This window comes from Myotis yumanensis, unplaced genomic scaffold (assembly GCF_028538775.1).
Source record: "Myotis yumanensis isolate MYYU_CA2020_CCGP unplaced genomic scaffold, mMyoYum1.0.hap1 SCAF_8, whole genome shotgun sequence".
In the NCBI taxonomy this organism is placed as follows: domain Eukaryota; kingdom Metazoa; phylum Chordata; class Mammalia; order Chiroptera; family Vespertilionidae; genus Myotis; species Myotis yumanensis.
This window is the reverse complement of record NW_027223759.1, coordinates 85,243,131-85,259,841: the sequence shown is the minus strand read 5'-3', so window position 1 is coordinate 85,259,841 and position 16,711 is coordinate 85,243,131. Positions and strand designations below refer to the sequence as shown.

Genomic DNA, 16,711 nt, shown 5'->3' with positions numbered 1-16,711 from the left:
TTAAAGCATATTTACCTGAGGTGTGACTGTGCTGTCAATCAGATTCTCAGTTAGAGATAAAAGCAAGGCATCAAATTCATCTGTAGCATCCTATGGAGACAAAATATATATAGTTGATAAATGACACACTAATCAGACTACTTTTTCCATATCCTCTCAATTTAAATTATCATTCTGACCGAGGCCTGATTGGTGTTAACCTTTAAACAAACAGGGACATTCAGGAATCATGTTTATTAGTGATTCCACTTTTACTGGGAGGGGAACCTAGACTAAAATCAGAATTTTAAAAAGCTAGGCATTATGTGAATTTGCAGATTAGCCATTCCTTTTGGTGAGACAAAATCTGGGTAAGGTTAAGACTGTTCTGGTTCTTTTTTAAAAAATCCTCACTTGAGGATATGTTTTTCATTGATGAGAGGAAGGGAGGGAGAGCGAGAGCGACACCGACCAGTTGCCTCATGCACGAGCCCCAACAGAGGATGGAAAGCACAACCTGGCTAATGTGCCCTGACCTAGAACTGAACCCACAGCCCTTAGGTGCAAGGGATGATGCTCTAACAACTGAGCAGCACTGGCCAGGGCTGTTCTGGCTCTTAGACTAGAAGAGAGGGGTAGACTAGAAGAAAGATGAGTAAAGGAGATGTCTGAATTCCAAATGCTTCTTTATCCAGGTATATGAAAACTTCACTATTTGCGGAAGAGGACAATATGAACTTCCCCATAAATGTTAATTAACACTTTTTGTTTCATTAGTATTTGAAGCACTTTATGGAACACAGTTCTGTACTGCAGAGTGTGTGCGTATGTGCATGCATGTGTGTGTATGTGTGCACATGCATGTGTGTGTATGGGGGGACAGGAAGAACTTTAAAAGTACAAAAGATAAAATTCCAATATGGAAATAAGAGAAATAAGTATCTGATATGTAGTACATAACAAAAAAGGCCTTTCATTTATACAATTCTATTTCTACCTACCTGCTTTCAGGCCAACTTTAATTACACACCTGAAAAAAGTGTTCTCTCTCTTCTTACATCTCCCTCCTCCTATCTCACCATCCCATCCTCTGTCCTGGGAGAGTGCCCCAAACAGCTTGTGCATGTCTCTACCACAAGGCATTAGTATTCTCTCTCCCTTTCTATAATTCTGACCGAGGCCCGATTGGTGTTAACCAATCAGAAGAAACTATGTTTCAATCTATTTTAATCCAAAGCCTAGCATGCTGTCTAGTGTATATTATATATGCAATAAATCTTTAAACTAAATGTCCTGTTCCAAAAATCTCAGGTTCTGCTAACAATTTTCAATGGTCAAAGATGTCAATATATCTTTTTAGAATTTTAATTAGCAGAAAGGAAGATCCTGGTTGTTTGTTCATTTAACCCAAAAGTCTGAAAAGTTATACACCCAAATATTAACTACACTGTTTTGGGGTAGTTGGAATACATGTGATTTCTAATTTTTTCTTTTTTGAAATATTTGGGAAATTTCTACAATAAATGTGCTTATGTAATAGAAGAGCAAAATGATAAATGTTATTTTCAAGAATAATTTTTCATTTAACTTACAAATTAAAACATTCACTGGGCAATGAACTAGGTTTCAATGTTTTCTAAACTGGTAAGGGAGTGGCAAGTGAGTATGGGAACGGCAGGAGCTGTGATGAGCTGGCCATACTGCAACACAATGACAGGATGCTGTTATTTCAGAAAGTTTATTTCAAGGACTAGTTAGTGCCTACTATGTGCCATGTACAGTTTTAGACACTAAGGAAGCATAGCCAGCACCCAAAAAACCAAAGACTACCCCAAACAAAAAATACCAACAAATAACACAAAAATGAGAAAAATCCCTGAGGTCCTCTTGTGGGGGATTTGACAACAGGACTCTCCCTAGAGAATTCAGGCTCAATGCTTTTCTCATAGCTTGAGTTCTGGTGTGAATCAGCATCACCAGATGCCCATGGTTGTACTACAGGATTCAACTCAGTATGGTCTTTGGGAAAACCTTTAAAAGATTAAAGATATTATTACCTTTAGAGCAGAACCATTTCCTGTAGGTGTGGTGTGCGCTGGAGCAAGGGAATCTTCAGGGAGGGGCACATTATTCTCATTTACTATAGCCCTGGAAAGAAAATTCAAATTCACATCATGGAGGTCTGTATGAGCTTGGGCAGTGTTTCAAAGAAAGGCCTTGGGAAAGAAGTGTAACAAATTCATGTGGGAGAAGAAGAAATTACAACTTGTGAGGAGCATGACAGAAGTCCAGGTCACGCTCATATGCTTTTATGAAAGCCTTTCCCACCCACCACATAACAGTTTCAAATCCAGGTCAGACTCACTCACAGATGGATCAAAATTGTGGGCTACTTTGCTTCCCTTCTAAGTCTCACTGAAGGACAGAAAAGATTTATCTTGAAAAGAAAAGTAGATACTCAAAAATGATAGATCAATAGATTGATTTTTGTAAAGCTGTTATCAAAGACGTGAATGAGAAGCTCAGTGGAACAGAAATCATACAGATTACCTGAGATATGGGAGAACAGTCAGGAACCATGAGAAGCCCACACTGAATTGTACACTTTACATACTTTATTTTTTTAAGTATTACATATGTCCCCTGAATTGTACACTTTAAAAGGGTGAATTGCATGGTATTTATTATATTTGATAAAGCTGTTACTAAAAAATAAGTGATCTGAATAGACATTTCTCTAAGAAGAAAAGATGTTAATATCTTTAATCCTTAGATAAATGAAAATCAAAACCTCAATGAGACACCTCCATGTGAGGACACAGGCTGGCGAGCTCTGCTGAGAAAGAAACAACATCTAGAATGCTCCAGGTATTACAACAGGACCAGCCAGGTGAGAGGATGCTAGAGAAAACGTTACCTGGAGGCCCAGCAGTAATGACAAGCAGGTTTAACCCCAGATGAGAACAAGAATAGGAAGTGTCTTACAGATGGCTCAACACCAGGGAGAAAGGGGGAAATGTACAGCCAAAGGTCATCCTCCAGTAAGCTAACACCTCCATAGGAAATCCCAGCTCTCTCCAGTATCACTGGAAAGTGTGCAAGCGACAGGAGCAGTTCTGTCCAATCCTGCAAGGAGACTGCGAAAACAAGAGAGAACCCCTAGACTGGAAAAGTCAGATGTAATTTCTGAAGTGAAAGCTAGGACAGTTGCAGCTACAACACTGAGGCAAATAGAGGCAAAGAGATGAAAAGAAATAAGGAACAGTTGTGAGAAAGAGAGAAGCGATCAGGATATTTCAACTAATGAGTACTGGATATTCAAAAAATAATGGCTTAGCTCAGTGATGGTGAACCTATGACACGCATGTCAGAGGTGACACACGAACTCTTTTTTGGTTGATTTTTCTTTGTTAAATGGCATTTAAATATATAAAATAAATATCAAAAATATAAATCTTTGTTTTACTATGGTTGCAAATATCAAAAAATTTCTATATGTGACACAGCACCAGAGTTAAGTTAGGGTTTTTCAAAATGCTGACACGTCAAGCTCAAAAGGTTCGCCATCACTGGCTTAGCTTTTTTTAGAGTTGGTGTATTTTGCCTTTAGTTAAACTCCATTTTGTTGGAATATAATGGTGTTTAATAGACCATAGCATGTTGCCAAGTCTTCGAATTTATTTGTTTAATATAAATAAATTTAATTAAAAAATAATGGCTTATGATTTTCTGAACTGAAAAAAGACATGTATCTTCAAATTGAAAGATCACCTTGAATACTAACAATGAAAAAACAACAACTATTCTTAGGTATACAGTAATGAAAATGCAGAACCTCAAGAATGAGCAGTAAAACCTGAAAGTTACCAGAGAGAAAAATAGCTTTGTGTTTCAGAAAGAAGAACAGCTCAGACAAAAGGAGTTGATATGAGAAACAGTGAGTATTAAAAGAAGTAATGCTTTACAATGAATTCTCCCAACACTTCGGCAAAAGACTGGTCCTGGGTAGCTTACACTGCTGCCCAACACGGAAAGAAGCACATGTAAAGCTTCTGCATCCATTCTGCTCAGCATGTGTCATGACCCAGCAATTCCACTCCTAGGCATACACCCTAAAGCAACTAGAAATTAAGCATACACTGACTGAAATAAAGAATATTATACAGAGACCCAACAGCAGACTAGAGGATCCCAAGAATCAAGTCAAAGATTTGAAATACGAAGAAGCAAAAAAAGCCCAACTGGAAAAACAAAAAGAAAAAAGAATCCAAAATACGAAGATAGTGTAAGGAGCCTCTGGGAAAACTTCAAGCATTCCAACATCCGAATTATAGGGGTGCCAGAAGAAGAGAGAGAGCAAGATATTGAAAACCTATTTGAAGAAATAATGACAGAAAACTTCCCCTACCTGGTGAAAGAAATAGACTTACAAGTCCAGGAAGCGCATAGAACCCCAAACAAAAGGAATCCAAAGAGGACCACACCAAGACACATCATAATTAAAATGCCAAGAGCAAAAGACAAAGAGAGGATCCTAAAAGCAGCAAGAGAAAGAAACTCAGTTACCTACAAAGGAGTACCCATACTACTGTCAGCTGATTTCTCAAAGAAACTTTGCAGGCCAGAAGGGAGTGGCAAGAAATATTCAAAGTGATGAATTCCAAGAACCTACAACCAAGATTACTTTATCCAGCAAAGCTATCATTCAGAAGTGAAGGTCAGATAAAGAGCTTCACAGATAAGGAAAAGCTAAAGGAGTTCATCACCACCAAACCAGTATTATATGAAATGCTGAAAGGTATCCTGTAAGAAGAGGAAGAAGAAGAAAAAGGTAAAGATACAAATTATGAACAACAAATACACATCTATCAACAAGTGAATCTAAAAATCAAGTGAATAAATAATCTGATGAACAGTATGAACTGGTGATTGTAATAGAATCAGGGACATAGAAAGGGAGTGGACTGACAATTCTCAGGGGGGAAGGGGTGTGGGAGGTTCGGGAAGAGACTGGACAAAAATCGTACACCTATGGCTGAGGACAGTGGGGGCGGGGGGAGGTAAGGGCAGAAGATGGGGTGGGAACTGGGTGGAGGGGAGCTATGGGGGGGGGAGAGGAACAACTGTAATAATCTGAACAATAAAGATTTAATTAAAAATAAATAATAAATAAATAGAAAGAAAGTTTATAAGAACAAGGCTATAGAAATAACATACATTCATCCCAGGTACCTTATAAGATTAAAAATACCTGTAAAGGTTGTTTTTGCTCTGTAACTTCAATCAATTCAAAAAGAATGAGAACATAGAGAGATTAATTAGGACTACCTTCAAATAATCTAAAACTAGGTACTAAGCAGCTATGTAATGGACAGAGAGTGAATTCAAGTTGTCTTTCAAATAGATACCCTGAAATCATGTGGTGATAGATTGGGAATGAAGAAAAAAGGCTACACAGAAAAGTTAAAAGGAAAAGAACATAATTTAATTCAGTCTAATCATGTGGTGATAGATTGGAGAATAGGAAAAAAGACCCCCCAAAAAAGTGAAGAGGAAGAAAATATCACTTAATTCAGTTTACCCAGAACTGTACCTGCTTGTGGCAGCATCCTGAACACTGGCGTTTTTATGACTCAATAGGCTATCTTCTCTTGTAACCTAAGAAAAAGAAATAATACACATTGCCCGAGCCAGTTTGGCTAAGTGAATAGAGCTGCCTGTGGACCAAAGGGTCCTGGGTTTGATTCCGGTCAAGGGCATGTACCTCGGTTGCAGGCTCCTTCCTGGCCCGGGCCCTGGTTGGGGCACATGCAGGAGGCAACCAATCCATGTGTTTCTCTCACATCGGTGTGTCTCTCTGTCTTTCTCTCTCTCTTCCACTCTCTCTAAAAGATCATTGGAAAAATATCCTTGGGTGAGGATTAACAAAAACAAACCAAACAAATAAAAAAAGAGTATAAATATTAAATCTTTGTGGAGGATAGTAAAGTAACAAGAAACTTATATTTCTTTCCTGTAAAAACAGAAATATCAGTTTGCTTCAGTTCCAAAAGAAGTAATCATACCTTATCTATGGAAATATCAGTACTGCCCCAAGTGCAATCTTATCCCATATCCAAATTAGTAGTCCAAGCTCCCACTTGAATATATTAGTATAAAAAGCCACATGCTTTACTAGATAACTTTCAATTATTTAAGACACCATGGTGTGTTAGTTTATACATACAGATTTCCAAAAGATTCCGTGTCAGAATTTTTTGAATTTACATGAGAAAACAGATGTTAAGGTATATATTTGGCATTTTATTTTTCCCTGAATGCAAGAATTATTTAATGAGAGAATTCTAAAAAATTTTTCTGAAGAAAACAATGTTTTTCCTTAACTTTATTGTGGTATCATTTATATATAGTAAAATGCACACATTTTTAATGTACAGTTTGATTAATTTTGAAAAATATATACAGGTGCATAACCAACTCTACCATGAACATATGTACCATTTTCACCACCCCCAAATGCTCCCTTGAGGCTCCCAATGCAATCCCATCAAAACCCTTACTTATGGCAAACAATGACTTGTACTTTCTATAATTTCATATAAATGGAATCATTATACTTATATTTGGTGTCTGCCTCTTTAGAATATCATGTTTTTGAGATTCACCCACAATAGTTCACTTATCACTAATTAAGTCTTTATATGCTGAGTAGCATTCCACTGTATGGATATATCATAATTTATCTGTTGACCTGATAATGAACATTTGGGTTGCTTCTAGTTGTTAGCTATTATAATAAAGCTCCTAGGAACTTTCCTGTACCAGTATCTATTTGAACTGACATATTCATTTCTCTTGAGTAAATACCTGAGTGGAACTGCTAAATCGTATGTAAGTGTACGTTTAATATATTGCCAAACTCTTTTCTAAAGAGCTTATTAAGCATTTTTTATTCATACCAGCAGTGCACCACTGCAGGAGCTCTACCACTGACATCATAGGAATGGTCAGTTTTTAATTTTAGTTGCTATTCTAATGAATTTATCTTCTGCCACAAAGTTTTATGCTAGGTATAGATTTTTCCCATAGATGCCCTTTATCAGGCTGAAGAAGTTTCATTCTATTTCTATTTTGCTGTTAGTTTTTATCATGAAGGGGGGTTGAATTCTGTGAAATGACTTTTCCATAGGACTTGAGAAAATTTTCCTTATTTTTTAACATGGTAAACTATACTGGTATTTGAATAATAACCAACTTTCTTCCTGAGATAAACCCTATGTGGTCAGGATGTACTATCCTTTACATAAATTGTGAGTATGATTTGTTTATATTTTGTTAAGGGCTTTTGAGTCCATGTTCAAGAGAGTTAGTCTATTGTTTCTTTTCTTGTCATATGTTTTTCTGATGTTGGTATTGGGGTAATAGTAGTCTCATGAAATGAGTTGGAAAGTGCTCCCTCCTCTCTATTTTCTCAAGGCCTTTGTGTAGAACTGTCATTAGTTCTTCCTTAAATGTTCAGTAGATTTCAACAATGAAGTCATCTGGTCCTGGATTTTTCTTCATGGTAAGGTTTTTAACTATAAAATAAAATCTCTTTAATTAAGGGCTAATCAAGTTGTTTCTCTCTTCTGCAATTCAAAAAATATAACTGAAATGTAAAGCAATGATAACTACTACCATTGCCACTACATGTAGTTCCAACACATATTAAACACTCATTATATGCCAGGCACTATTCTGTGTCCTTTACATTTATTATCATTTCATCCTGTAACCTACCTTAAGGTAGGTACTACCACGATCTTTTTTTCAAATACAATTAAACCAAGATTCAGAGAAATTAAATAACTTGCCAAGTCACAAAGCTAGTAGGTGGTAGATTAGAAATAGGATTCAAACTCAAGTTGTCCTATTTATTTTATATATGAAAATATTATGTTTTATGTTTATATTGGGGGGAGAGGATAGATCAAAAACACAAACAATATTCTTCAAGTCCTTTCAGTTCTTCTCAAGGCTGTGCCCGGGTACAGAAGGGGTAAAATGCATCTTCTCAACAGTAGGATGTTTTGAAATCTTGTTGACATGACTTGGTGAACGGGCTTTTGTCCTGGTTTACTATACAGGACAGTCTGAAGTAGGGGAGCGCCCAGGGAAAGCTGACATTGCGAGCATGGATGCCAAAAATGTAATGGGGGCTGGTCTCAACCCATGTATCACTCATGATGTCACCGTGGACTCTTTCACCTGTAACTTTCATTCTTGTTGCTTAGAACTTCACAATTTTGCCAAATTGGGGGTAGATGGGTGGTAGGAAATAGCAGATTGATTAAAAAAACCCTAACATCATAGACTTAATAGTGACAGGAACCTAAGAATCTCTAGATTTTCTGGCGATACAAGAGGCAAAGATTAAGGACTTGCTTTTATAGGATTTTTACCTTTTTAAAAAATTTATTAAACCCTACAGCGTCTCTACTCTTACTTTGTACCCCGTGACTATTCCTCTTAATCTAGCTTGTATTTAGAATTAGGAAGGCATTTTGCCATCTCGAGTATGTTTCTTGGTGTACTTTCTATCTTTAATCACTAGCTAGGCCACCCTTGCTTAATGTTCATGTATTTTATTCACTTTTCAGAGTATCTGGACTCTAAATTTCATGTTCTTTTCACTTCACCAGGACTATCTCTCTTAAAGCAGCTTACCTTTTGCACTGCTTCTACTTGAGCCTTCAAAATGTTACTCTTCAAGTCAGGAGGAACTCGCCTAGCATTCAATCCTGGGCTCTCAATGGCATTATTAAGACATTTCTCAGTCAGCTTCACCACTTCCTCCTAGATATTAAAAATAAACTATAAGCAAATCTGATAGTTACATGGAAATAGAAACCATGTGAATGTGGTTTCTGTCTTAAAATATCTTATTGTACTGTACTCACCTTTTTACTAAAGGAAGCCCCTTATGGCTTCTCTTTGTTATATCTGAATTGCCAGCATCACTACTCTTGCACTTGGGGCCATTATTAAATAACACACAAGCACCAGGAGACCATGACAGTCGATCTGATAACCAAAGTAACTATTCATTTCCTGGGTGGGACAGCGTGATAGTTCATCACACTTCCAAGAATGGCACGCAACTTAAAACTTACAAACTGTTTATTTCTGGAATTTCCCATTTAACATTTTTGGACCACAGCTGACCACAAGTAACTGGAACCATGGAAAGTGAAATCATAGATATGGGAGGACTATTGTAATTAATTTTCAGTTAGGCTAATCCCTGTAATTCTGTAGCAGGCAGATAATTATGTTTGGATTATTTTATATAGTCACAAACAGGTCACTCTCAGCTATAGACTTATGAAAATGATAGAATAAAACACAAATCCAGTCAATAAAGATCATAATTAAAGCAATATAAATTAACTATTATGAAAAGAAGTGGGAGGAAGCAAATTAGTAAGTTTAAATTATCTACACTACAACTGATATTTTACTTAACTTAAATGAATAACAATCAATAACAACAACAATTATTATTATGGTTGCTATTTAACACTGGTCTAAATAAGAAATGTACTCTAAATGTTTTCTTAGTCACAGATACAGCTTTTGTTCTGTAAAACAGGCTAGCTGGCATGTATGGGGTTATGTACTGCACCAATATTTCAGGTTTAAAATGATTTAATTAATGTGATTATTTAATTTTATGTTTCTTAGTATGGTCTCTACATATCTGCAATTGGGTGCGATCCCAAAATCTGAAAGTTTAACAAGCTTTCCCATGTGATTCGGTACATAAAAATCTGAGCATTGCTACCTTGGCCTAGACCAGGGTGGGCAAACTTTTTGACTCGAGGGCCACAATGGGTTCTTAAACTGGACCGGAGGGCCGGAACAAAAGCATGGATGGAGTGTTTGTGTGAATTAATATAAATTCAAAGTAAACATCTACACTAATAAAAGAGAAAAATGGTAATTAGCGTACGACCGCTACCCTTCCCATTGGCTAATCAGCATATTCTTATGCAAATTAACTGTCAGCCAAGATGGCGTCCGGCAGCCAGGCAGCTGGAAGTGAACATGAGGCTTGCTTGCTCCCGTGACTGCAGACTGCAACGTTCCCCGCCTGCCTTGCAGGCCTCTGAGCTGGCAGTTTGAAACTTTGTAACAAATATAGCCGGCTGGGATCTCAGAGCTGAAGTTATACATTGTTTCGATTATAGAATGGCAAACAAACCATCAGCGGAAGCCTCAGAGCTAGAGCCAGAGCTAAAGCTGGCCCAGAAGAAAAAAAAAAAAGAAAAAAAGGAGTGGTTGGGAGCTTCAGTCAAAACCGCCAGCCTGAAAGCAGCCCTCAGCCCCTCACCCAGACTGGCCAGGCACCACAGTGGGGACCCCCACCCTGAAGGGTGTGTGACCAGCTGCAAACAGCCATCATCCCCTCATCCAGGCTGGCCAGGCACCCCAGTGGGGACCCCCCACCCTGATCCAGGACACCCTTCAGGGCAAACCAGCTGGCCCCCAGGCCTCTATCCTATATAGTAAAAGGGTAATATGCCTCCCAGCACCGGGATCAGCGGAGCCAAGAGGTCTCCTGGCACCAGATCAGCATGACAGGGTGCAGCGCCCAAACCCCCTGATCGCCCTGTGGCTCTGTGTGTGACAGGGGGTGGCGCCCCAACCCCTGCCCCCCTCCACGGGCCCTGCTCTGTCTGTGACGGGGTAAAGCCATAACCTCCCCATCGGCCCTGCCCTGAGTGTGACAGTGGTGGCGCCCCAACCCCCTGATCCGCCCTGCTCTGTGTGTGACAGGGGGCGGTGCCCTAACTCCCCTATCGGCCCTACTCTGTGCGTGACGGGGGAGCTCCCCAACCCCCTGATGGGCCCTGCTCTGTGCATGAGGAGGGGGCTCCCCAACCCCCTGATTGGCCCTGCTCTGTGAGTGACAGGGGGCAGCGCCCCAACCCCCTGATTGGCCCTGCTCTGTGTATCACAGGGGGTGGTGCCGCAACCTCCCCATTGACCCTGCCTTGAGTGTGATAGGGGGCGGTGCCCCAACCCCCCAATTGGCCCTACCCTGAGAGTGACTGAGGGTGGCATCACAACCTCCCAATCCTCCCTGCTCTGTGCATGACAGGGGGCGGCGCCCCAACTCCCCAATCGGCCCTGCTCTGAGCCCGACCAGGGGCTGCACCTAGGGATTGGGCCTGCCCTCTGCCACCCAGGAGCAGGTCTAAGCCAGCAGGTCGTTATCTCCCAAGGGGTCCCAGACTGAGAGAGGGCACAGGCCGGGCTGAGGGACCCCCCCTCCCCCCCCGAGTGCACAAATTTTTGTGCACCGGGCCTCTAGTCATTACATAAAAGGGTAGTTTGCCCATGGCTGGCCTAGACTATATTTATGTGTGTAACCTCCTCATCTTCAGAATGTTCCTATTGAAATAAGTCTTCATTGTACTTTTCTGAGCATGGCTACTTCATGTCTTATGATCCAGCAATCCCACTTCTGAGGATATATCCAAAGGAAACAAAATCACTATCTTGAATAGATATACTCCCATGTTCACTGCAGCATTATGCACAATAGCCAAGATATGGAACCAACCTATAGGAACATTAAAGAATGAGTGAATAAAGAAAATGTGGTGTTTGTGTGACTGTGTGTACACACATGGAATATTATTCGGTCTTTACAAAGAAGGAAATCCTGCCATTTGCAACAACATGGAAAATGCTGAAAGGCATTATGCTAACTGAAATAAGTCAGAGAATGATAAGTACTGCATATTATTTATATGTAAAATCTAAAAATAAATCATAGAAACAGAGTAGAATGGTTGCTACTAGAAACTGAGGGTGAGGGGGATAGGGAGAGGTTGGTAAAGGGTACAAGCTTTCAGTGATAACACAGATAAGTTCTGAGGATCTAATGTACAGCATGGTGACTATAGTTCACTATATTGTTCTGTACACTTGAAATTTGCTAAGAGAGTAGCTGTTAAACATTATCACCAAAAAACAAAACAAAACAAAATGATAACTCTCTGAGGTGATGGATGTGTTCATTTAATTGCAGGAATCATTTCACAATGTATACATATAGCAAATCACCATGTCGTGTGCTTTAAATATATTATAATTTTATTTGTCAACTAGAGGCTCAGTGCATGAAATTCATGCATTGGGAGGGAGGGTCCCTCAGCCAGGCCTGTGCCCTCTAGCAGTCCGGGAGCGCCGAGACTGACTGCTCCACAGAGGAGGCCCCGCCCACTCACTGCAGCACTGCCTGCAGGGTAGCCATTGCGGAGCCCCCTGATTGATTACCCTGCCGGCCGGTGGCCTGGGCCTCCCTCTGCAGGGGGATCATGGGGCGATGGCGGTGCCCCCTCCTCCTCAATCGCATCGCACCTGCCTTGGCTGGCCTGGCTTGCATATTACACTTTTATTATTATAGATTTTATCTCAATAAAGCTGAAAAAAATTATAGCCAGTTAAAATGCTTTGACATTTTCTTTTCAGAGACAATTATGTTGGAGACCTGAGATGACTTAGTAATCATATAATAGGGTTGTCAGAGCAACCTGCCTCTGACATAGGCACATATTTATTTTCATGCCTATATTAAAAACAAAAACAACAGTTCAACTAACATCGCAGGTAAAAGTATAAATTGTTGCCATCTTTCTGGGAGGCAATTTTGCAAAAGTACCAAAGGCTTTAAAAGTCTCCCTGCCTGTACTTTGACCTACCACTTCACTTAATTTTCTTTTAGCACATAACTCCAATGGCACCTAACTGCTGATATATCTGCCTTGGATGGCCAAAATGTGTCAAGCATAAGACCAAAAGAATTAAAAGGACACCTGATTCCTAAATACCCCAATTAGAACTAATCTGAAATGACCCTCTACCGCAGAGAAGTCCTTGGCGGTCAGGTGCTTATATCAGGGGTTAAAGGCACCCCAAAGTCTGCTTAAGTTCTCAACCAGTGTAACGAACACTCACTCTGCTTCTCCCCTCCCCAAGAGTCACCAGGCTTCATTCTTTTTTAGTTTCATTCAAGTCCTCCACTAAATTTGTGTCAAATTAACCTTCTGTCTCTGACCCCGCATTCTCCTACTTTACAGTGATAGTAAAACAACTGACAATGTGAAAGCACACAGACCAATATAATTACAAATATCGAGGTGGTCAAGAAAATAAAAGCCTTCCTGAAATTTAATCAGCTTCTAAAAGATATTTCTAAGAAAAAACAAAAACACATTGAAAAAAAAAATTGGATTCAAAAGAACAGCTTTAACAAATGACTATGCAAGAAAGAAGAAAATCACTCTCTACTTCATACTTGTCTCTGAAAAAATTCCCATTAGTTATCCAGGGGTGAAAGAACACTGTAGATCAAGTGTTCCCCTTTCCTCCTTAAAACCGAATTAAAACAGGATTCATTCAACAGAGCCTTGCTATCTGTTGTCTATACAAGGGTGTCTCCAGATCATTACCTAAAATTCACTCTTCCATTTAATGGGGACATCGGGTAGCTAAAACAATTAATTATTTTTATCTCATTCAATTTATTTTAGATATTGCATGTAGAAGTAAGAAAATGCTTTGCAATTAACTAAAGTTTAATTGATATGCACCCCTAACCGCCACTCAATGCCTAAAAACTCCAAGGAGACAGGGTGGTGAAAGGTATGAAAGATAAATCTGAAGCATCTAGAGTTCTAGTCTCTTCCTTGTTTATATTACAGAGCAGCTCCTTTCAAAAAAAATCCTCCTATAATTTCAAAAGCCATTCACTAAGTTCTTCAACTAAATCAAGACCCACTAAACAGAATGAAGAAAATAAAAAGGCTGAATCAAAATTAAAAGTTACCATCTATATCACTTTTGACTATATGTGTAAAAAATTATGAGATGACCTTACAGTTCTTAATGCCAATGCCCAAGTTTCTCTTTCCCTCCTAAACATCTGAAAATTTGTCCTTTTTAAATGAGAAAACAGGTTTATAAGAATCCAGCACAGACAAATATCCCAGCAAAAGAGAAGAAAAAGTATTAGCTTTGGAAAGAAAGGATTTCTGGGAGGTCTAGAGATGTGTGACAGGTATATAAGGAGAAATCTGAGTACCTGGTTGTTGATGTTAACATCAATGTTGGGACGAGGGGAGGGCAATGAACCGTTTTCTATCTCAAGGTGTTTCAGCTTCTCTGGCGCATCTTTTAATGCTGAAAAAAAAAGGGAAAAATAGCCTCTTAGTCTGCCACGCTGTCAGAGCTGTGTGAGGGTAGCATCAATTAAAGGGTTAGGACCACAGAATAAAGATATTTTCTTTCTGTAACCAGGTAACTCTCCATTAATTTGAATAAGAGTTAACCTAAACAGCAACATTGGCCTGTATCTTCACCGCTCCTAAAAAGCCACTACATATGGAATCTCAATAGCATGTGTGGTTAAGAAGGCTTACTAGTCAAAAGGTTCAAAGAAATTGCCTGGCCAGTGTGGCTCAGTAGTTGAGCATCGATCCATGAACCAGGAGGTCACAGATGGATTCTTGGTCAGGGCGCATGCCCAGGTTGCTGGTTTGATCCCCAGTAGGGGGCATGCAGGAGGCAGACGATTGATGTTTCTATCTCTCTATCCCTCTCCTTTCCTCTCTCTCTAAAATCAATAAAAATATACTTTTAAAAGACTTAAAAAACAGGCAGAGCCCAAGCTGGTTTGGCTCAGAGGATAGAGCGTCAGCCTGCGGACTGAAGGGTCACTAGTTCTATTCTAGTCAAGGGCACCATGTCCGGGTTGTAGGAGGCAGCCAATCAATGATTCTCTCTCATCGTTGGTGTTTCTATCTCTCTCTCCCTCTCCCTTCCTTTCTGAAATCAATAAAAATATATTTTTTAAGGAAGGCAGAGTTCACCTGTGACACGATCCTTTCTTCTATAACTACAACCCAAGCTCCTCCAGCCAAACCTCAGTACTTTGCCATTGTCTTTCCTTGGCCCTAAAAATACACAGCCTAAAACTAAACTATGTGGAGCAAACTGATGAAGGATATATATTTATTCATTCACTGACTCAATATATTACATATTGGACACATTAGGTGTGATGCAGGACAAGCATTTTGTCTTATGTTCCACCTTGGCTGCAAAACACATCTATAATAAAAGGGTAATATGCTAATTAGACCGGATAGACCAGACATCTTCCAGTCGTCCGGTCCTCCTTCCAAAGCCACGGTGGCAGGGGCTGAGACAGAGGCAGTTAGGGGCAATCAGGCTGGCAGGGCAGGGCAGTTAGGGGCGATCAGGCTGGCAGGCAGAGGCAGTTAGGGGTGATCAGGCAGGCAGGTAGAGGGGTTAGGGGCAATCAGGCAGGCAGGCAGAGGGGTTAGGTGTGATCAGGCAGGCAGGCAGAGTGGTTAGGGGTGATCAGGCAGGCAGGCGGGTGAGCGGTTAGGAGCCAGTGGTCCCAGATTGCAAGAGTGATGTCCGACTGCCCACAGGGATCAGGCCTAAACTGGCAGTTGGACATCCGCCAAGGGGTCCCGGATTGGAGAAGGTGCAGGCTGGACTGAGGGACTCCCCCCACCCCCGTGCACGAATTTCATGCACCAGGCCTCTAGTATCTAATCTAATAAAAGAGAAACATGGTAATTAGCCGTACATCCGCTACCCTTCCCATTGGCTAATCAGGGCGATATGCAAATTAACTGCCAGCCAAGATGGCGGCCGGCAGCCACGCACTGAAGCTAACAGGGAGGCTTGCTTGCTCCAGTGACGGCGGACTCCAACGTTCCCCGCCTGACTTGCCGGCCTCTCAGCTGCAACTCTAAGCAGCTATGTTGCAAATAAAGAAGCTAAACAAAACCCCAGAAACCTGCTTTAGTCAGCTGGGCTTCAGCCAGCCGGACCGCAACATTGTATCAAATACAGAAGGTAAACAAAGGCCAGAAACCTGCTTTCAGCAGCAGAGGCCTCAGAGCTAAAGCTGGCCCAGAATTTAAAAAAAAAAGAAAAAAAGGAGCGGTTGGGAGCTTTAATCACCCGCCAGCCTGAAAACGGCCCTCAGCCCCTCAGCCAGACTGGCCAGGCACCCCAGTGGGGACCCCCACCCTGATCCAGGACACCCTTCAGGGCAAACCAGCCGGCCCCCACCCATGCACCTGGCCTCTATTCTATATAGTAAAAGGGTAATATGCCTCCCGGCACCGGGATCAGCGTGATAGGGGGCAGCGCCCAAACCCCCTGATCGCCCTGCGGCTCTGTGTGTGACAGGGGGCAGGGCCACAACCTCCCTATCCGCCCTGCTCTGTTCGTGACAGGGGAAGGTGCCCCAACCCCCTGATCGCCCTGCGGCTCTATGTGTGACAGGGTAGAGCCATAACCTCCCCATCGGCCCTGCCCTGAGTGTGAGAGTGGCGGCGACCCAACCCCCTGATCGGCCCTGCTCTGTGGGTGATAGAGGGCGGCGCCCCAACCCCCCCCCAACACATGGGCCCTGCTCTGTGTGTGATGGGGTAGAGCCATAACCTCCCCATCGGCCCTGCCCTGAGTGTGACAGTGGCAGTGCCCCAACCCCCTGATCGGCCCTGCTCTGTGGGTGATAGAGGGCGGCGCCCCAACTCCCTGATCCGCCCTGCTGTGTGTGTGACAGGGTATGGAGCCCCAACCCCCCTGATGGGCCCTGCTCTGTGCGTGACAGTGGGCAGCGCCCCAACCCCCTGAT

The 16,711-nt window shown here is 41.4% G+C and overlaps 1 protein-coding gene across 3 annotated transcripts in view; it reads right to left on the bottom strand.

Moving 5' to 3' along the window:
- Nucleotides 1-16,711, bottom strand: part of EPB41L5 (erythrocyte membrane protein band 4.1 like 5) — a 169,841-nt gene that overhangs the window by 18,327 nt on the left and 134,803 nt on the right. For all 3 annotated transcript variants that reach the window (XM_070423144.1, XM_070423145.1, XM_070423146.1), the window contains exons 18-22: nt 14,114-14,211; nt 8,686-8,814; nt 5,573-5,637; nt 2,037-2,127; nt 16-90 (exon numbers count right to left, since the gene is read on the bottom strand). In XM_070423144.1, the coding sequence (XP_070279245.1) occupies nt 16-90; nt 2,037-2,127; nt 5,573-5,637; nt 8,686-8,814; nt 14,114-14,211 (458 nt within the window). The remainder of the gene's footprint in view (nt 1-15; nt 91-2,036; nt 2,128-5,572; nt 5,638-8,685; nt 8,815-14,113; nt 14,212-16,711) is intronic.